This window comes from Semicossyphus pulcher, unplaced genomic scaffold (genome assembly GCF_022749685.1).
Source record: "Semicossyphus pulcher isolate SPU_LCO1_2020_fin unplaced genomic scaffold, fSemPul1.0.p SCAF_21, whole genome shotgun sequence".
In the NCBI taxonomy this organism is placed as follows: Eukaryota; Metazoa; Chordata; class Actinopteri; order Labriformes; family Labridae; genus Semicossyphus; species Semicossyphus pulcher.
This window is the reverse complement of record NW_027211695.1, coordinates 18,447,417-18,469,659: the sequence shown is the minus strand read 5'-3', so window position 1 is coordinate 18,469,659 and position 22,243 is coordinate 18,447,417. Positions and strand designations below refer to the sequence as shown.

The 22,243-nt window shown below is 42.1% G+C and overlaps 2 protein-coding genes across 2 annotated transcripts; both read left to right on the top strand.

Annotated features, from left to right (window-relative positions):
• Nucleotides 1-4,855: 4,855 nt before the first annotated feature.
• On the top strand, nucleotides 4,856-8,837 carry sat2a.1 (spermidine/spermine N1-acetyltransferase family member 2a, tandem duplicate 1). The gene is made up of 6 exons (XM_069672609.1): nucleotides 4,856-5,023; nucleotides 5,318-5,369; nucleotides 6,389-6,472; nucleotides 8,268-8,369; nucleotides 8,487-8,527; nucleotides 8,621-8,837. The coding sequence occupies exons 1-6, from the start codon at nucleotides 4,961-4,963 to the stop codon at nucleotides 8,786-8,788; spliced, it is 510 nt and encodes a 169-aa protein (XP_069528710.1). The 5' UTR covers nucleotides 4,856-4,960; the 3' UTR covers nucleotides 8,789-8,837.
• A 4,399-nt stretch (nucleotides 8,838-13,236) lies between these two features.
• Nucleotides 13,237-21,388, top strand: tnfsf12 (TNF superfamily member 12). The gene is made up of 6 exons (XM_069672390.1): nucleotides 13,237-13,774; nucleotides 15,054-15,135; nucleotides 16,579-16,635; nucleotides 16,794-16,817; nucleotides 16,915-17,042; nucleotides 18,481-21,388. The coding sequence occupies exons 1-6, from the start codon at nucleotides 13,601-13,603 to the stop codon at nucleotides 18,754-18,756; spliced, it is 741 nt and encodes a 246-aa protein (XP_069528491.1). The 5' UTR covers nucleotides 13,237-13,600; the 3' UTR covers nucleotides 18,757-21,388.
• Nucleotides 21,389-22,243: the final 855 nt, after the last annotated feature.

Below are 22,243 nucleotides of genomic sequence, written 5' to 3'. Positions count from 1 at the left end.
TCTTGGGTCATCTGGGGTTTCAAATCTTTCAACATCAGACTCCCTCGCTCAGTGGACACTTGAGTTGCTTCCCAGGCAACACAATCCCACACATCACACAATAATATAACATTATAACAATTGGAAAACGGGCTCCTCAGTAACAGTTACTTTCTCAGTAAAATCTTTTCAATTATTCGTTTTTTCAAGGGTTTTTGCAGCATTTGTCGGAACCGTAAAACCCAGTGAGAGGCCCCACTCTCCCTTACTCACAGTACTGACTAATATCGTCTACAATGTTTCTGCTTCAGGCTGCCTGTAGGCCCTCATGTGCGTCTGTAAAAACTGTCAGGGGTGACTTACGCACGTCATCACCAGCGCTGGTGAGGCCGCTGATGAACACAGCGGCAGTGCTCTGGTTTTTCTGCTTGCGTCGTATGAAAAGGAGCCATTAGTCAGTCTTATAGAGCCACACCGTCCTCCTGGAGCTATTAATAGCCACACAGGCAGCCTTATTTTTTTTCCTCAGGAGAAAGCTGGCTGAAATCCCCCCTTTCCCTGCTCATTTCCTCCCCACCCTGTACTCTGCAGAATGCCATGTACTGTGACGAATCTCTCATAAAGTTATTTTTAGCCCCAAGCAACCACATTCCCGTATTTATACTGTGTTTATGTATAGATTCAATACATGAACACCCAAAGGCACGGAGGTGGACCTGTGTTATTAGTAATTCTAAACATCAAGAAGCAAACTCCTCATGTGAGAAAGCCACTGATATATGTTCCTGCTGAGTCTTTCACCAATTATTGATTTTAACCAGACTTCACACATTGCGAAACCAGGTGTAGTTTTAACATTGTCTGGTTTCACTTACAATCATTACACCATTCTGTAACCAAAGGATCACACAAAGATTAACTTAAACTACGTAGGAAAACATGCGGTACAATGCTATATGATAGGACATGAGACAATATGACACAATACGATACAATACAATATGACAAGTTACCATACAATATGATACAATATGGGGAGGTTGTGATATGATACAATAGGATACAAAACACTATTATTAGATACAATATCATACGATACAATACAGTGCATTTTTTCCTCAAAATTCTACACACAATACCCCAGAATGACAACGTGAAGTTTTTTTGAGATTTTAGCAAATTTATTAAAAACAAAAAACACAAGAAATCACATGTACATAAGTGTTCACAGCCTTTGCCATGAACCTCAAAATTGAGCTCAGGTGCATCCTGTTTCCACTGATCATCCTTCAGATGTTCCTTCAGCTTAATTGGAGTCCACCTGTGGTCCCACACTTGACAGTGCATGGGTGTGTCAGAAACCGCATACTATCATACTAATCATACTAACTAAAATTGAGTATGTCATGCGTTCCCATCTCATAGTATGTAATTTTGTGTATGCGAGAAATGCCCCGATGTATACTAGATCGGCCCAAATGTCTGAGTATGAGACGGGAGCTCTCTGGTTGTACTCAACCGCCCCAAAATGCATTGCGGCTATTCAACTTCTACTATGGCGGAGATGGACCGGAGATCAGACCGGACATACGTAAACGATTACGTCACGTGATACGGAGAAGACGGCTCTGAGTATGATGCCAACGGCATCCTAATAGTCAGGTTAGTAGGCAGTATGCAGTACATACTGTTTGAGTGTGTAGTAGGCAGTACGTTAGTATGCGGTTTCGGACACAGAGCACAAACCAAGCATGAAGTCAAAGGAGTTGTCTGTAGACCTCCGAGACAGGATTGTCTCGAGCCACAAATCTGGGGAAGGGTACAGAATAATTTCTGCTGCTTTGAAGGTCCCAATGAGCACAGTGGCCTATACAATACAATACCATACAATACAATACGATACGATACGATACAATACAACATGATACAATACAATACGATACAATACAACATAATACAATACAATACGATACAATACGATACAATACAACATAATACAATACAATACGATACAATACGATACAATACAACATGATACAATACAGTACGATACAATACGATACGATACAACATGATACAATACAATACGATACAATACCATACAATACAACATGATACAATACAATACGATACAATACCATACAATACAACATGATACAATACAATACGATACAATACCATACAATACAACATGATACAATACAATACGATACAATACCATACAATACAACATGATACAATACAATACGATACAATACCATACAATACAACATGATACAATACAATACGATACAATACCATACAATACAACATGATACAATACAATACGATACAATACGACACGATACGATACGATACGATACAATACGATACAATACAATGCAATATAATACGATACAATACGATACAATATGATACAATACGACACGATACGATGCAATACGATACAATACAATGCAATACAATATAACATGATACAATACGATGAGTTACAATACAGTTTATTGTCCCTGTAGGAAAATCTGACTAGAATGTTGTTATAATAATACAAAACAATCAGCATGTAAGAGAGGCACATATTATATCATAGCATATTACAAATGATCCACATAATACAAAACAATGATTAGGAGATAAAACCACAATGAAGCGATTGCACAACCCTAGTAGTAGTTCATAAACATAAACACTGTAAAAAATATATATATATATATATATATCTGCTGCATTTGGTTCCAGGCTGTTTGTTTCGTTTTCTAAGAAAAGGTTGTGAATGAAAACGCATATCTTAAAGGCACAAAGGGATTGTCAGTCACTCAACTTCAGAGTATGTGTCTCACACAGCATAGTTTAGAGTTAAAAGACTGCTTCTTAAGGGCGTGTCCCCGGCCTTTTGGTAAAACATGCATTCCATGTAATCACAACATCCCACTTAATACCAGCTGGGAACATTTGTCGCTTGTAATGCCAGTTCCTCCTCCCTCATCTATGTATAATGTAAACTTTCAGAGAATACAAAACATTGTTCAATACTTCTTATTTGATGAAGCTGCTTTTAATAGTTCAATGCATAAAAAAGGCTCAGATAGGATTGCATGACTGCTACCTTCGCCCTTAGGCTGTGGTATATGTTTATTGACATGCCTTCTGAAGCTCATCATTTAGCAGCTGGTGTTGAAGAGTGAAGTCATGAATGAGGTATGTTTTTAATAGGCCCACCTTCTTTATGTCACTTAAATGCTACAAACTGGATCCTTAAATCACGGACTTTCACATGACAGGCCGCCACGAGGAAGGACAAGCCACCCCTCACAAGATGAATAATGTCTTAATTACTTCATTCACTCATGCGGTTTGTCTCCTGTCTGACTTGTCTTTCTCAAGGAATTCTCAGTTCCTCAAACTCGGTGCTTTGCATGCCGGGACATCCCGTTAAGCTTGTGAAACTGTAAATCCATGAGATCATTCTTATTTCTGGCGCTGAAGTTGACATGTCTACAATGTGCGTCACCACAGACTCGGTATAACCCCCCAAGTTCTGACACATTCTGCAACACTATGCTGTTTTTAGTTTGAGGGATTTCTTCGGGGGAAAAATGATAAATGTTATAGAGTATGATGAAGCAGCGCTCCACCCACACACGGTATCCTTAACTGACATACGGAGGTCAAAAGTATTGAAGAGCTTTGTTAGGAAAACAAATATGTGTTTAGGTATTTAAGTCAAACTCTTTAAAAGGAGGCTGATGAGAGACAAACCTCAGCAGTCGAGGAGGTACAGACGTGCAGACGTTCCTATTAACTGCACAGAGACGTTACTGGACCTAAAGTCTAAAACCTTGCTAGGGCCCTCTAGAGGCTAGAATGGTTATTACACCCCTAAAAACTGGATGGAGCAGAGTAAGCAAACAAATGTAATTGTTTCTCTAACTACTACTACTCAAATACAATTACATTAATGGAGTCATGACTCATAACGCCGCAAAATAGCGGCACTAAAGGTTAAAGATTTGTGAGTCTAAACAACAGTGTTGAAAAGGCCAATTGACTGACTGACAGTGTTTTACCTAGGCAACTCCTCGGAGGAGTCTGGACTGGAGCCTACAGGTGGATGCTTGGGTGGTGGTGGTGGTGGGGCTGAGCGCAGCACTGGCGCAGGGCAGCGGCGGCAATGACAGAGCAAAGGGAGAGAGCGGAAATCTCACAGCTTGAATAGACCGCCACATTGGGAGGAAGTGTGAAATCAGTGCAGCTCGAGTCGCCTGCCTGAACTTGCTCGCAGGCGTCGCTCCATTTATGGTTAATAACTATGGGTATCTATTGGGTTGCCAGGTTGTGATGAATCCCTCTAAATATTCTTCTTGAAATGTGCCGCAGCCCTTCAATTGTGAATGAGTGAAAACGAATCAATAAGAAGGTTTTTCATTTTGTCGTTGGTCATTAGCCAAAGTTAGTCGGTAATCTGCAATTTTTAATGTTGTTATGCTATTTAAAGGAGTTTTAACATAATTAATCGAGTTTATAGTTGTTAATAGGCTTATTATTAATGGAATTTTGCTTCATATTAGAGATCAGGCTGGATTACCAAAAGTGGGTTAGAGCCATAGAGTTTTAAAGCCCCCCAAAGCCTCAGGTTATTTTTGTAGCAATTAGCTTCTTATGATTGTTCTGCTAACTTTTCTTGTGACTATAGCCTGCATTTTGACCCGATACTGAGGCTCTTTAAAGATACAGAAAGTGAATAGTTAATAATTAACTCGCTAAAACTCGTTCTTTCGACTGTTTCATAAGCTTCGCAAGTTCCTCCGCTCGCCTCCTTCCTGGACGGGGGCGCTCTCGGTTTGTTTCTCAGCCTCATTTGTGCAGTTGAGTTTCACATTACAGCTGCAGCCTTCCTCGTCGTTTCCTTACCGTCCGAGTCTTCCGTTAACAACCGGAGAACCGTCACACTGTGAGCATCACATTCTTAAATCCATTCAACATGGACTTCTCTATCCGAGCAGCCAACGTGGAGGACTGCAAGGACATCGCGCGGATGATCATGGTGAGCGGACACGTGTGCGCGCGAGGAGCCGTGCAGTGCAGCCATGGTGGTACCGGGGGGGGTGGGGGGCAGCTGTGTATGACAGGAGGACATGAACAGGCTATGACTCAAATGCTTACGTCAGAAGATGCTTTTATTAGATTATTGAGATATTATTGGATGAATATGAGAGCACGAGATTGACCCACTTGTGTTAGCGCAAACAGGGTCATTTAAGCTAATTAACTGTAATGGCTGATGTTGTGATGTTTCAGGCTGATAAGAAGAACTGATGCTATTTTTATGTGTCCACAGGAATTGGCTGAATACGAGAAAATCGCACAGCATGTGAAAGTCACACAGAAAGGTACTGTATTAAGAGCTGATATCTTCTGAAAAGGGCACAGTTCAGGGCCTTTGACCACGTTTGACCTTCATAAAAAATCATAAATCAACACCCACGTGGAGATTGGAAGTTCATTTCACAAAGGAAACAAAACAGTGTCACCACGCGGTCTATTTATTAGCTGTTCCTGAGCTACATGCAAATTGTAGACAGCCATGTTGGCTGCTTTATTCTTAATGTCACATGCGATGATGATGTGAGAAGATCTGAGAAGGTCCAGAATGGCAACAAAAGACCAATTCACTGATTCTATCCAGCCAGAAGTCAATTAGCTTTACTTTTGTTACCATAAACATTAGTTGCAGGGGGAAACAGGTAGCAACAACCGACCCAATACCACATAAGCTTTGTCTCAACCCAGGGGCTGCATCCGTCCTCCTTTCCCCGGGCCACGAAGGATCCATCAGGTGCATCCTTCGCGGTGCAACATATCACGAGATTCATTGCGCACCAATTCAAAGATGGCAGACTCTTACACGGCCAAATAAACTTTTAAATGTAAAAGTTTTTGGTTTCAACTCAATCGAATAACTTGCTTGACGTTAGCTATGCTAGCGTAGGCCGCGTCCTTCGAAGGCTGCAGCCTCTGGATTATGACACAGCTATTATTTGTTGTTTGTTTTAAACATCCAAAATTCTATTCTAGTTGTGGAAACAAAAACGAGCCAGGCATTCTCAATTTATTTTTGATTTCCAAGTGGCGTTATCAAATGACACAAACCACAATGCCTCTGGATGCTTAAACCAGTCAAAGCAATGAAACGCGTGGCGTAGCAGTAGGATGCAATGTACCTTGTTTCAACGTCCAATTAACATTTACAATATGTGATGTACGTTTTATCGCCTGATGAGTTACTTTATCAAACTAAAGCCGTATACCAACAGGAAAGATTTCATGCCACCCAGACAGTAACAGATACACAAATACATTCAGAGCATATAACATATAAGCTACCACTGTTCCTGTACTTCACACGCAGACTTGGAGCAGGACGGCTTCTCCAAGAACCCGTTCTTCCATGGGATCGTCGCTGAGGTGCCGGAACAGCACAAAACCAACGACGGTGAGGAAGAACCAACAGTAACACCATTTATTTAAATTACAACTGTGACAAACTAGCAAACAGTCTCGTGTTTGTGTGACTGACGGCGTCGCGTGAGGTTAGAGACGTGTCAGCAGGCAGTTTAAACGACTGTAGTCTGAACTTTTGCCAGATATACAACAATCTTTCATTTGTGAGTCAAGCAATTGCAATTAATCAGCATTTTTATTGCACTTCTTTATGCAATTCAAAGCTGATTAAGCTCCTTATTTGTGTATTTTTCCTGTAATCAAATATGACAGTTAGAATTTAAAGGTCTTTAGCCAAATGGCAGCTCTGGGAATTGGATACTTTGCCCGTGCCTAAAGTGGCTCATTTGGATAAACCGCAAATCTAGCCAAGCAAAATGATCGCTTCAAATTGATTTCTGGATATAAATACTGTTATTTAGCCTTAACCCAAAGTCTGACAACATAATAGGAAGATTAGCTTACAGGGATAAATATGGACTGTAGCTTTTTTATGGTTTGCTCTTTGCCTTTTTATTAGGGACACTGCCATAAAAGTTCTCTGTACAGCTTTTGTAGCACTATAATAAGTGTATTGAAGATATTGTGCAACATGTTTTTCACTTGTTGTCTGACAGCCGCCAGGGTCATCACCCCATATTTATCAGTTGTGTTGCCTGAAGTTAGAGCACAATGCTAATGTGACCTCTGCTTACATAACAAGGCTAACACACTTCTTTTCCTCAGAGTACCGTAATGAGAACATTAACGTACGCTCCGCTGACCAGCTGAGCCGCTTTATTCCATGACACGGAGCTTTTTCCATACAGTCATCACTGACCACTCTCCACTAGCCTTAGATATCTGACTCCTGGCTGCATGTTAATGTATGCAGGGATCACTACGCAATACCATATCCAATTACTATGATAAACAAGGATATTGATAGCCAAATAGCTTCTCAAACTACGTACAATAAGCGTGTGGCAGCTGGAATAAAACTAATAAGCACACAGAATTAAGGAAAGACTAAAAACTGCTGATTTCTAAAGGTTAAAAAGATGCTAGCTAATGATAGCGGCTAGCAGGTAGCAGCGATGAAGTAGTTTTCGCAACACAAACAACCAGAATGTACTGAGTTGTATGATTTTTCCTCACTGTTGGTTTTTATAGATATTAACGATGTTTTTTGTGGTATTTTTAAAGCTGCATTACAACATTTAATTACGAAGCATCCCACAACTCAAGGTTAGCGTTGGTTCAGGTAGCCGTTTCCATTTTGGGTCCATTTTAAGTTGGTCACTTTTCCTGGATTCTTTTAGCTCAATGACCAACACATACATAATCTAATCTTTCGTTTCACAATCTTTCTGTGGACTGTTTTTGACTCTACAGGAATCTAAAATAAAAAAACAGTTGCCTTATAAAAACATGTGCTAGCTTGATGACAGATGTTAAAAAGACTTTTCTTAAACTTTCAAATGATGCTAAAAAAAACCCTGCCAAATGTACAACAAATGACAAACAGACAATATATATCTGCCTGTCCCTGACTTAACAGGGTTGGTCTAGCATCTTTAAGCTTATTGTTGCAACTTTAACCCTCCTTATGCTAGCAAACTAGCACCAACGGAAGACAAGCAACATGTTAGCGACTAGCTTTAAACACTTGAACATTTAGCAGCTAAAGATCAGATATTTCCCTCTGGAGTTGGTGGGGAAAAAAAACAGAGGGAAGGAGCTTTAGTACTACTCTAACTCACTACCACTTCCTGATGCATTGATTTCATTTGACTGTTTGCTTTCAGGCCATACGAAGATAGGCTATGCACTTTACTTCTATTCCTACAGCTCATGGTCAGGCAGAGCTGTTTATATGGAGGACCTGTACGTGATGCCTGAGTTTAGAGGTACAGAGCACTATCTGGAAAAATTCACACTTCATTGTTTTTATGGAGTAAATTTAATGCTCTCACTTCCTTTCAAAGCAGGAAGTCTCAAGTAACATGTGGTGTCTTTTCTTTCAGGGAAAGGCATCGGTAAAGCACTGATGAGCAAGGTAGCACAGGTGAGTTAGACATCAATCTGGTATTTAGGAAATGGAAATGTTCTGTAAACAGAAGTACTTAGTCTGTCTTCCTGCTCGTTTGCCTTCCTGTAGCTGGGTCTCGCTGCCGGCTGTGGCCAGCTCAACTTCACGGTCCTGGACTGGAACAAATCATCTCTGGACTTTTACCTCAACCAGGGTTGCACGGATGTCACGAATGACATGGGCTACCACTACATGAGCTGCAAAGGAGAAGCTCTGGAGCACCTCGCCCAACCCTAACCCAACACCAGGGCTTGACCTTTGCAACAATAAGGTCAACACACACAGTACAGGGAAAGAGTGGCCCCGTTCCAAAACTTGACAATGACAATCATTCCACTGAATTCACAAACAGAAGATTAATAACATAACTGACTGTTTGTTAAGCCCTTTAGTTACTGCTGCTACACCTGTTGAGTTTTCCATGATAGCACAAATGAAGCACTAACTGGCTAACTTACCGACTGAAATTCTAATACGGATTCAACATGAATTGACATAGACGTGAACGTAAGCAGAACTCTCTATTAGAGCTGATATCTGTCCTTTTTTCCGCTAACATGTTGAGAGCTGTCAGATTTTATGAGCTGTAGTTAGCTAGCGCTAGCTAAAAGGCAGAGGCTAACTTGCGTATTTTTAAAGAATATAGGTCTTCAGTTTTTAAAAGCTGTAAACAAAAGCAGGATTCTCATTTATAGCTAAAAGACTGTTAGTTTTTAATGCTAAAGATTGAGGCTAAAGCTAGGCTACGTGCTCCCGGCAAAAAGGCTGAGGACATGGAAATAACTGGGCAGCATTGTTTTTTCTTGCAGTCAAGCTAGGCTGTATAAAAGTAGGGTTAAAGCTAAAAATGTAAAGTTAACAGTTAAAATCTTAAACATACAGCTACTTTGAAATTAGCTAAAGTTGCTAAAGTAAAAGCAATCTCTAATCCTATAATTAGCAGTACCGCTTACGCTTAATCACTGATAGCATTTTGGCTAGTAGCAGAAGTGTCAGTTCAGTTAGGTAGTCATTACTTGGGGCTAGTTAACTCTGCTTGTAAACAGCTAGTTAAGCGGGCAAGCTAACATTTGTTGTTAGCTTGTTTGAGCAGACAGACACGGCTAATTCTTCAATTTCCCGCCAAACTCTTTAAGTGTCACCACAGCCTAAACATGTAGGCTACCTGCTATGGCTTGCTAAGATACTTAAAGGGGTTTAGAAACAGTCAGTGGCTTTTTATCTAGACAGACAAGAATGCAATTAAAAGTATTGGAATGGGGCCTATGCAATACATTTTAATGGAACACAACGGAGGCACTGAAATCTGTGTTTTGTGTTTCCCCTGGTGAAATATTATGACCCAGAGCACCTTTTCATTTTGGTTTTTATATGGTTCAGATAAGCGTGAAAAAATATAGAATATATGGCCATAAGAAAAGTCTTACAGGAGTGTTCAGCTTCACAATTAATCACAAATTAAACCTTTTTTTTGCACAAAAATGTAGAAAATGCACTGCAAAGCCAGACTGTTGTATGTATGAATGTTGGAAAAGAGCGAGTTTTTGGTGTCTTATCCCTTTAAATTCATTATAAAGTATGACAACAGCTACCAAAGAGTCAGTCACCACTCCTGTCGTCTTCCAGATGAGGAGCATGTAGAGCTGTTGTATCGCACAATGTTGGTATTTGCACTGTTCTCATCCTTTAAAGGCATGTATGCACACAGTTCTTGTGGTTAAATTGTGAGGGAATCAGTTGAGCTTAATCTAAACCGTATTTGGGGCAAGTTTGAAAGAAATAGTTCGACTGGAATCGGACAAAAAAAAGGAGCATCTGGGGGGATTTAGAAAATAAAAGTCTTGGACCGGGCTCAGTTTGTGTCTTTGAACCTGTCCTGCTGAAACGAAAAGGGGCACAATTCTGTTTTATATCCAGTCTTTCTTTTTTTTGTATCATTTCCAGCAATTTAATGAAAACAGTCTGAGTTATATTTAGTTTGTTTTCTCTCGCTCTAAACAAGAAAGAACCGCTGACCCTCCGTCGGAGGTTTGGCAACTCTCTTTTCTTTTCAGACTTTGTTTGCAAAATAATTTCAAAAATGTGCAGAGTTTCTTCTTTTACTGGGGACATTGGGATGTAAAATATTCAGGTATGTTTCTTTCCGTGCAATATCTACAGACAAGTACACTTAATGTGCTTTTACAGAGCACATAAGCCCTAAGATCAATACTCAGTCCAAGGGAACATAAAGAGTTATTTATAGCCGCCCTTATCAGCCACTACAACACAACATCAAACCCAGAGCTGTAAAATATACTACTTAATACTTTGCTCCCAGCACGGACCCGACCTTCAACCTGATTCCTGTCAAATATCTGCAATAAATCAGACTGGACGAGCAGGTTTTCCATTCATAAGTCATAACTGTTCAGATTTTATTGTGAAGGATGTGTTTGTAGTCACTAAACCATCAGAGAAAAGACGACCAAGTTGATGTATTGGGTGTGTTTGCACAACTGCTCTAGTTTAGGGAGTGTTCACAGTGTGTTCACTCCATTCTGTCTTTTATATGGTAGAAAATAACAGTAGTTATTGTCGGGGTGAAGCCTTGTGAACCCTAAGAGTCAACTAGTCATTTAATCCTCTCAGTTTTAAAGGGCTTCATAACATCGTGCAAATCCATCACCCTCAATTGACTCAGATTGGATTCATAGGTTTTTCACACGACCAGCAAAATGTTTCAACCCGTGACTGCTGCCTCAAAAAGCACCTTTTACACTTTGTGTTGTGCCAGAAGTCATGATGTGTATCATGTCGCATTTAGCCTAGAACCTGCATGAGAGTCACGTGTCTCTTAGGCTTCCTGTTGTCTAACCATTCCTGTTAAACCAGAAGTGTGTTTCACTGCTGGGTTCTGTTCACACCGAGGAACTAAACCTGTCGGCGGTTGAATAAAGTGATTCGTTGTGTAAATGAGACGCTGTGTGATTGTTTCTTCAGTCTGTCAACGATGTAATCAGTCAGACACAGCTACCAATACAGATAATGAAGTCGATGTACACATTAATACTGAACTAAAATAAATAAAGGGTTAATTCAGAAATGATAGGCAGTATGCAGTTAACCTAAAGGGGGCCTACAGCACCACCTGTCCCCTCAATCCCAATAAAGCCCCTTTCACACATGCACTGTGAATGTCCTGACATCGTCCAGGTGGGCGCAAGCAGCCGAATCTTTCACCCTGACTTTTTCCTGCCAGCCTCCGAGTAAAATTTCTGTAAGAAGTGGCGGTGAGCCGATGTGTGAACGCAGCAGGTGATCAGTCAGGAACGTTCACGGCGAGCGAGTGGGCGGGGTGTTGATGTTTATATATTAGGCAGCACCTGAACAGGATGATTAAAAACATCCGAGGTTGAAGAAGAAGGTGTCTGCAAGCTCCTGGCTGTGAGGGCCGACATCGGAATTGTCCTATGGGGAAAATCTCCTTCTGCGAGGGAGTACATGTGTGAGTACATAGTGTTAAAATTTTGTCCTACAGACGCTCCGTATACGTGCTTTCTATACGTACATTGTAAAATGAAACATTCATAAATAGTAACACATAAACATAAGTGCTTTATTTGAACAACCGTTGTTTGGGTCACACCAATAAAATGCACAAGTTGGCCAACAAAGACAAAAAAAGAAGACTGCTAGCATCCATCCATCCATTATCTATACCGCTTATCCTGTTCAGGGTCGCGGAGGGGGTCGAGGAGCATGTCTTTGGACTGTGGGAGGAAGCTGGAGTACCCGGAGGGAACCAGCGCATGCACGGGGAGGAACATGCAAACTCCTCACAGAAAGCTAGCTAGCTAACAAACTGATATAAACAATGAAGGTTACAAAAGGCTTTGCTGTTGAGGCCTCGGTGATACATACAATGTATTCTGCCTGGAAACAGTGAATTTAAACACAACTTTGTTCAAAAATAAAAAAGCTACATAGCTTTAAAAGCTATAAAAGCTCATATAGTGAGCATGTGTTCTTGTTAGATGCAGTTAATGTTGCCTCTAAAAAGCAGAGAAGGAAGGAGAAGTGAGGGAACGATCACAGAGACATGCGACTTGTCATGACTGGTCATAAGGATCACTTCTTTGTGCGAGGGGATCACAAGCACATACGATTGGGTAACTACTGTTAAAGAGACATCACATGTCCTGAATCAAGGTCAAACGAAATTCCAGTTTGAACTAATCTTAGAAATATTCTGTTTTGGGGGTTAAACGATCAAATTCCCTTTGAGAATTGGGGTCGAACCTCTTTAACTCACCTGTTGCTGCTACACTGAATACACAGTAAGCACATCGTCCCCAGAATGCTGCTGTATCTTTAACGATACGCTACTGCCACCTTGTGGTCACAAACGGAACGGTTACACGCGTGAGTGGCACATATTTTCAAGCCATGCAAGTTGATGAAAGTGATTTGAGCAGCAGAGGAAGCTCCGGTGCGCTTCGTGTGTTTTCCTTGTGGTCCCCTCGTTGATTTTTTACGGCGGACGCACGCGGCTATCACATCATCAGAGCTGTTTGAGGGCGCGCGGAAAGTTCACCTCCGAGTCTGCATGTGTGTAGTCTATGTGTGTGTGCGCTCAGTCTGTCTATTAGAGTGACCCCCCAGCACGCTGTTTAAAGGGAAGACAAGAGAGCTGAGTCAACGAATCGCAGGGAGAAGGATGCAACAGTTGATGTGCGCGAGTTGCACAGTTTTCTGGTGTTTGGAGACGGCGCGCGCACACGGAGGATGGTGGCTTTGATGTGTGTAAAGGAAGGAGTGGATGTTTTGTTGCTTTAAAAGCCTAATCTGTCATATTAAATCAATCAGAAAGATCTACGTGTCTTTAAAAAGCAGCTGTAGCGTGTCCACTCGCGCGTCTTTCTCGCCAAAATGGACATTTGGACAGAGACGCATTTGGAGGGACTTCTTCTTCTTCTTCCTCTGCTGGAATGGAGTTGAAGCGGGGGTTTCGGATGGTCTGCGGCGGCGGCGAGGAGTAGCAGCAGCGGCAGTGCAGTCTGCAGCAACATGCATCGGATTCTGCAGAGGAGGCGAGTGCGCAAGCTGCGGGTCGTCTGGGCGTCTCTGGCCCTGGTGGCGCTTTCTCTGGCCGCGTGCAGCGCGCTGTTTACGGCGTGGACTTGGCGGCAGACGCGGGACCTGTCGCAGTCCTTTAAGATCCTGCAGGACCGACTGGAGCAGGTCTGTATCACACTTTAAAAACAAACCCAAACAGGAAAAAAAGAGCATGCATATTTGTACCCAAAAATAATATTTACGCGGCTGCAACTTTTGCAAACCAAAGTGTTTCTTATGTAACTTGTTTTATGGCTGCAGTTATGTGGAACCTTCGCGGGGGGTTTATGGAAAAATGCAATTCCACACACTTAACCCCCCCCCCCTCTCCTCTTTTCTCTCCCCCCTCTTGCACGTACTCCATTCTTATTGCACCATTTCTCTGCTTGGCACTTTTATTGCTTACCAATAAGTGCAAGTCAAGTTGTGGTGGAGTTACTGCTTATTTCTGCTCCCCTCCTCCCGCCATGTTTAATTAGTCTGGTGCCAGTTTTTTTGCTCCAGTTTTATCTCAATTTACTGGAAAGCCTCAACTATTTGGCACGTGAGCACTTTGAACCCAACTGAGTGCACAGAGGCAAGTGTAAATCATGTGAAACATGCAGGATGTAATCGTTTTTTAGGGGGTTAAATTAGCAGAAATAAGCACGGAATTCAGTGCAATGTCATGCAAAGTGCAGGGTTAAGCTTCGTGCACTTGCAGCAAATGTTAGCTTCCAGCGTGAAGTTGCATCACAAGGAAAATTGTCTCTCTGAAAGCAGCCAAAAGGAGCTGATGGAAATTCTTCTGGTTTCAAGTCTCAGAATGTTTCCAAAACCAGGTTGTGCTGGATTTAAGATCAGGGGGACAGGTTGCACACGCACACACACACACACACACACCTTCTCTGTCTCCCTCACACACACACACAAACACCCCAAGATTGGCCACGTGGAGTGTTGATGCTGGAGCTCTCCCAAGGGGCCCCGTTCTGTCCATTTGACCGTTGGCCAACTCCTGATGAGAGCCAGCGAGCGAGCGTCTGCAGAGCGACTCGCTGCCTTTATTTCCACAGTAGCAGTAAATTTAAACACACTTTCCCTCAGCTGCTTCTCCCTTAAAGGCCTCCTCCGGTCACTCAGCGGGCCCCCTGCCAGAGGATTTAAAACTTTGCTGGCTTGACAAAAAAATCAGAAAGGGAGTAAAGACATGTGAGGAATGCAAAGCACTAAAAACATGCATTAGGTGTCGCAACCGGCTTCGGAGGAAGTGGTGGGCTGAAGCTAAAGCTAGCATGGCAGCAGGGGCAGGATGACTGGAAAAGCCGAGCCTGTTTATGTGGCTGTGCGGGATCGGTGCCAGACAACAGTCATAATAAACGTATTGGATGTGTGTTAATGGAGCCTTTTTTCTCTCTTTCAACAGGTCAACACGCAGAGGAAGGCCATCGTGCAGCTCATTCTGGAGAAGCGAGAGCTGCTGGTGGGGCAGAGAGTGAAAAGAGACGGTATTTCACATTCAAAGTCCTCCAGAAAGTTTTGAAAAACAGACACAATACACACCAAGCGCGCCGTGTTGTTTTCTTTGGGAAGAACATTTAACACAAACGCCGGCCACTCTTGGCCCACATGCCACTTTGGTCAGGTCTAGCGGGGCCGCAGCAGGCACTACCCGCTGCTAAAAGTTGACACAGGAAAAAGTAGGCAGCTGGATTTTCACAAATTACAGGTCTGACCGGAGCGGCCTCGGAGAACCACAAAACCAGCTGGCGCGGGAGCGGGGCCTTGTTGCACGCTTCTGGGCAGTGGAATTGATTTTTTCTTTCGCCCCCCCCTGAGCACACGACTGACACAGCTATGATTTGTTGTGAAAGCGGTGATATTTGATGACCTATCATTGCTGTATTTATAGCCCGTGCTTGCGTCACCATCACGGGATGGCTTGATTGTTCACTTTTGGCCGAGAGTGAACCCTGAGGCGTCTTTTCTGCCGGGTTTCACTCGAAGGAAGAAATATGACAAATGCGCGTCCAGCTGAAACACTTATAGAGATACGCTGCAGATATGAGCTCAATATCTCATATTTTTTCTTCCAAAACGCATAAAAAAAGTTCAGAAATTCAATAAAAAACAGCTTTTTCCAGTTTGTGCAGAGTTGACCACCAGGACACTGCTGTTATGTTCCCTCCTGATGACTGACAGCTCCAGTCAGGAAACTCTTTCCAGCCTGAGGGCTTTCTGCTAACCCATAGCGAATCCTGAATCTACAGGGTCACCCACCTGTGAGTTATTTCAGCAGGGGCTTAATGTTCCAGTAGGACGGCGGGGGCCGTGTGTTTGGCTGCTCCTGCACGAAACATAAAGCATTTATTTCACAGCTCTTACGCACACTATATGAGATGTATCTGCCTTTAAAAGCTCCCCGCAGGCTCCATTGCAAACTCTGTGCTTTTACTGTTGTCTTTTATTTATTGTATTTATCCAAAGATGTTGCTTCACTCTGTTCTCGAGCCAAAGACCTTTTTGACTCTCTTTTTCCGGCACTTCATTCCTCTTATTTAGCCTTCTTAGCTTTGTCTCCTCTCTATCCATCCTCCTTCACTCCATCTCTCCTCTGCATCCTGTACTTTCTCGATGACTGCGACCAGCTGGCACTAAGATTAGCCCCCACAGGAAAGAGAAGAAGAGAAAAAAAAAGCACAAGAGGCACACGCGTCTGACCGAAAATAACAGTTTGAGGAAATATATTGAAGCACGTGAAAGGAAATCCTTTGCCCATCTGCTCGCCGCGTTAAAACAAGCCAGGTTGAATGGAAATGCCCGCAAATTAACGCACGGTGTTATTAGACACACGGAGACGGGGATGATTGTTTTATCAAAAAGCCACAGAAGAACTTTCTCCCCCGTTTAAACTCATAATCTGTCTCTCTCTCTCTTTGCTTTTCCGAAAGGGGGGACGGTGCGAGGGAGGAATGGAAGTGGAAAGAAAGCGGCGTCTCATTTCGAGAGTAAGTGGCTTGGCAGATCGCTTATAGCCGTCTCGTGTAGCATCTGCTGAAGAGTTTCCCAATCATACACCCCTATACGATTGCACTCGTAAAATCTTAATTGACTTTCCCTTTTTCTTTCTCTTTCTGTGTCTCTTTTTTTTTTTACTCTCCACCAGTAACCAAAGTCTCCTCGCAGCAAGGTAAGAGTCGTAAAAGTGAAGGATGGAGGAGAATCTGTGAAGCTTTTACCTGTGAGAGTACTAACCTTGTGTGTGTGTGTGTGTGTGTGTGTGTCAGTGGGAGAGGGAGGCGTGATAAAGGGATGGGAGGAGAGGACGTTGAATATGAGTAAAGCGGTGAGATACAACAGGGAACAAGGCACCTTCACCGTGGAGAAGGCGGGAGTCTACTTCCTGTTTTGCCAGGTGAGTTTGCGCTGGGAGTTGTAGTTTATTAAGTGTTGAACTTTTGTCCCCTTGTATAACCTTCTGGTCTTATTTCCACTTTAAAGCTACAGTCATCAATATTTCTATGATCAAATGAATATGTCTAATATTCAAAAATTTACAAATAGTGACAAACCCACCGAGAATTGAACTAGAATTTTAGCATTTTAGCATCTTTTAGCGCATTGTTTTGGTTTCCAGGGGTATCATGCTGTTTCACATGTTAACACACATATATATATAATGTTAGAACGTTGGATGTTCAGACTAAACGTGGGTGAAGTTTCAAATCTGTAGGTCAAAGTATGTCGGAGTAATCCCCAGGCTTCTCAGCTCAGTCTGCAGGCTGCAGTGAACGTCAGGTTTCAGGCAGTTTTTTCTACAGCAGGCTTCAGAGAGCTGGCCAATCAGAAGAAAGCGGGCTTGTAGAGGCGGGGTTTCTTAAAGGGACAGAGCCGACTGAGTCGTTTCAGGCAGGGGCTGTATGAGGGCCTGCACAGAGTTTTTTTTAAACTGTAAATGATGCTAAGCTACTCCACAGGTATCACAGAGTGACATATGACGCTTGAAATTAGCATAACACCCCACCTTTAATGTTTTGTTACTCACAGCTCTTATCAACGTAGCAGCCGTTTTCATTGAGAAAAAAAACAAAACAAAACCAATGTGTGCTACCTACAAAGCTAACAACTCGCTGGTGAACATAATGAAGCTAATGAACCAGGTATTTCACTGAGGAGTTGGTGGAGACCAAAACAGAGCGAATGTCATTGTGATTACTAAGCCTGGATTTATCTGGGCAGCCAGACACACAACTGTTGACACATTTGTGTCTACTGGATGTAGCAATTTTGCTAGCAAGCTAACCACAACACTTTTATAAGATGATAATACTATGTCAGTGTTTACAGGTTGTTCTGCTGCCCCCAAGTGGCCAGTAAATAATTACATATTGCCGCTTACATTTCCATATATTTATTTTTTGTGCAAAAGAAATCTGCTCTGCTAACTTTTATCTACTGCAGCATATGAAGTCAAAGTTCTTGTATTGCTGCTTATGTTAAGAAAAAAGAAAACACTGAAGATAGTCTAATTGTGAGTAGAGTGGATCTTCAGACTCTAAGGGTGTCTTATTTACTGCACCTTTATAATAAACAGCATTTATTCTGTGCCTCAGTCATTCTGTACCGCTGTGTGTCGTGTCTTGTGGAGTGGGGATATCAGGTTTTGGGTAATCTCTTGTAGCCAGACTTTGGAGTTGTCAAGTTGACGGAGGTCTGGAGAATATCTAGGCCAAAAAAAAAACAAGAAAAAAAAACAATGCAGGGACCTTGGAAATCTCAAGGCAGCCTAGTTAGTATTCATTTAAGTAGCTGAGAAAAAACAATCTCCTTGATGGGATTCTCTGTCTCCTCAGGTGCTGTTCAACGAGCAGCAGTCTCAGTATGTGAAGCTGGACGTGGTGACCAGCGGACAGAGGCCTCAGAAGCTGCAGTGCATGGAGGGATATGGGACGACCCCTTCCGCCGGGCCGCACCCTTTCCACTTCCTGAAGCCGTGCCAGGTGTCCGGACTGCTGCGGCTGGACAGAGGCACCGAGCTGCAGGCCATCACCGGGTCGTCCTTCAGACTCCACACTGTGGGCAACCCTTCCGCCTCGCCTCACATCTTCAGCATCTTTAAAGTCAACTGAGTTTCATCCGGGAGCACAAAAATCTCTTGTTTTTATGTGGATGACATTTTTTTCTCTATGTGGTAAAAACGGTCAGGACATCAAATCGTGCCACGGCCTCTTCCCAAAGACGTTAATTTGAAAGACAGACCTGACATTTGTGGAAGTTGTTGTGGAATTTTTCTCTGGACAGCTGTGCTGTTTTGGAGCGCAAAAAACAGACTTTTGGATACGAACCAAAACACAAAGTGGACGAAATGCCTCGATGAATGTCTGCAGAGGGAACAGATGATGGATGGAAGCTGTGCTATAGATAAAGGGCTTCATATAAAACAGAAAGTACTTAATCTTGGCCTTCTTATCATGTAATAAAATGTGCTTACACTCCATTTATAAGAATGACTGTAAAGTTGCGCATGCACCTTCGACTTTTATATCACAGCGGCCTCAAGAAGCTTGAAGCACGTCTGCAGGCGTCAGATCCCGACACCTTAAACAGCCTACACGAGTTGTCAGTGATATTTTATACAATGCAACGTCTTGTGTGTTTGTGAAATTTTATGAATCAAGCATTTTTTTTGTATACTGATTTTAGGACCTTTACAATGCAACAAGTGTGAAATTACTAAGTCTTTTCGTTACATACTCTGTATATACTTCACACGTCTTTTATTTGTGCATATCAAGCCAGGAGCAAAGAAAGGGGACATCTTAAATAACATGGATGTGAATTTGTGCTCTTTTCTAAAGTCAGATTTGATTGTAAGGTATTTTTATGTATAGTTTTAGCGTCACTGCTGGAGAGTCGCTGCAAGTTAGCTTTGTCTCTTTTTCTGCCTTTGTTGTCTATCTGATGAAATCTTGAGAAGCCTATAGCAACACAAAATGAAACATGTTGATCAGTTAGCACACAAGCATTTTACTCCCCAGGACAATCTACAATCATGCTAGCAGCTCCGTCAGGCTCACTGTCGCAGAACGGTGCTTTGAGCTAAATGCTAATGTCAGTATGCTCACATTGCTAACATGGTGGTTTTTAGCTATAATGTTTACCATCTTATTTGAGCTGGTTGAGCATGTGTGGAAGTGTTTGTTGTTAGCTTATAATGTTGGCTCACAATGCTAACATGGTGGTTTTCAGCATATTTAATGTTCAACACCTCATTTGAGCTTGTTGAGCATGTCTGGGAATGTTTTTCGTTAGCTCATCATGTTAGCTAACAATGCTAACATGTTTGTCTTTATCTCATATGTTTACCATATTATTTGAGCTTGTTGAGGATGTCTTTGAATGTTTTTGTTAGCTCACCATTTGTGAGCTTACAATGCTAACATGTTGGATTTTGGCCCGGTTGATGTTCAACATCTTATTTGAGCTTGTTGAGCATGTCTGGCAATGTTTTAGTTAGCTTACAATGTTAGCTCACAGTGCTAACGTGGTGGTTTTTAGCTTGTATGATGTTTACCATCTTATTTGAGCGTGTTGAGCAAGTCTGGAAATGTTTTTGTTGTTAGCTCACCTTGTTAGCCTAGAATGCGAACATGTTGGTTTTTAGCTTGCAATAACTTTTACCATCTTACCGTATTTGAGCGTGTTGAGCCTGTCTGGGAGTGTGTTTTGTTGTTAGCTCACGTTAGCGTTGTGAGCTTGTTGAGCAAGTCTAGGAATGTTTCTTGTTGTTAGCTTACCATAGCTCCTTAGCTCATAATCCTAACATTGGGGTTTTCAGCATGTTTAATGTTTAACATCTTATTTGAGCTATTTGAGCATGTCTGGGAATGTTTTTTGTTAGCTTACCATGTTAGCTCGCAATGCTAACATTGTGGTTTTCAGCATGTTTAAGAGAAATTACTTCTTTTTCTAAAGATACTGACAGAATCAACACAGTTCATCATGTTAAGCTCCTGATTTGTGTTCCTATAGGTTTCTCAGTCACGTCATAAGATTGTCACTTCTTTATTTTAATGTTTTTTATTGGAAATGAAACTTCTTCCATCCTCTTGTATGTCGCTACTGCTACTTTCTGTAATATTCCCTGTACAATACAAACTGTGTGTATTTCTAGCAGTGGGTTTAGCACACCCACTCTTGTTTATAAGTAGTTTTTGTGGACGGACCACATTGGTTTCTCCTCAGCACTTTACTGCAGAGAACGTTGTGTTTTTAATTGGAGCCAAACATTCATGTTTTCAAATGGAAAAAAAAAGTCTGATTTTGAAGTGTAGACGTTATATCCTGTTTGATTTCCTCATCGTTTTCCTCTTCCCTTTTGTGTCCCACTCACCCACACACCACCCCCGCGTCCCCGTGCACCTCAAATTTCCCTGTCAGCACCGCTCAGACCGCACACACACACACTTAATCCCCTGGGTGTCCTCTGCATAGACACACGCACACACACCAGCAGACATCTAAATTTTCACTTCCTGAATCTGAACCTGAACCACATAGCTGAAGGTCTTTGAGGAAAAACACCCCCCCCCCCCACCCCCCACACTCACACACACAAAGTCACACCCACTTCCCTGCCCCAATTCCTATTTTTTATCAATACGTTGGAAATTCTTGTGAAGCCTTGTGAAGTAGTTCTCTGTAAAATGGTGAATTATGCAAGGCCTTGACCTTTTTTTTTCCCATTTCTTGTCAACTCACTCAGCATAAATGTTGAATAAACTTTTTTGTTGTTGTTTTTTGAAAAGTTATTTCAATTTGTATCATGAACAAACTTACATTTACAGCCAACCTTGGTGAGGGTGAAATGTAGTAAGCTGTGAACATTTTATAAATTAAGTTTTTTATATTTGTAAAGGGTCAAAGAATGTTGTGTAATGTGATCCATTTATAACAACCCATCAATAACTGGACAGCTCCACTCAGCTTTACAGAGCATGTTAGCATCTTTAAGCTAACTGGTTTTAGGTTGCATTCATTTTCCTGTCTGGGTTGTCTCTAAAAAGCCAAATATGGTTGGTTCAAATTGCCTATTGTCTCTGTAACAGATGTTATAGATGACTTTACCAGAATTTTTGGGGCAAATTTGTCAAAATTTTACACCCACTGGGCAAACAAGGGACACTTGTCTGCCAAAATATTAGCATCCACTGGGCGCCTGGGGGGCACTTTCATCTGTCAAAAACTTTCCATTGATTGGGCACCTAAGGACCATTTAAAAATGAAAATAAAGTTTACGCCCACAGGGCACCTTATGGAAACTTTTGTCCACCAAAAATGTTCAGCCAGTGGGCACCTTATTCATTTTTTACACCACAAAGTGCCTTAGGGAGACCTTCCTCCAACAAAAATGTACATAAACTGTGTGCCTAAGGGATGCTTTTGTTCAACAAAAATGTACACCCACCAGGTGCCTTAGAGACACTTGAGTCTGCCCAAAAATTTTACGCCCACTGGGCGCCTTAGAGATACTTTTGTATGGCAAAAATTTTACGCCGACTGGGCACCTTCGAGACACTTTTGTCCGCCAAAAAATGTACACCCACCAGGCGCCTT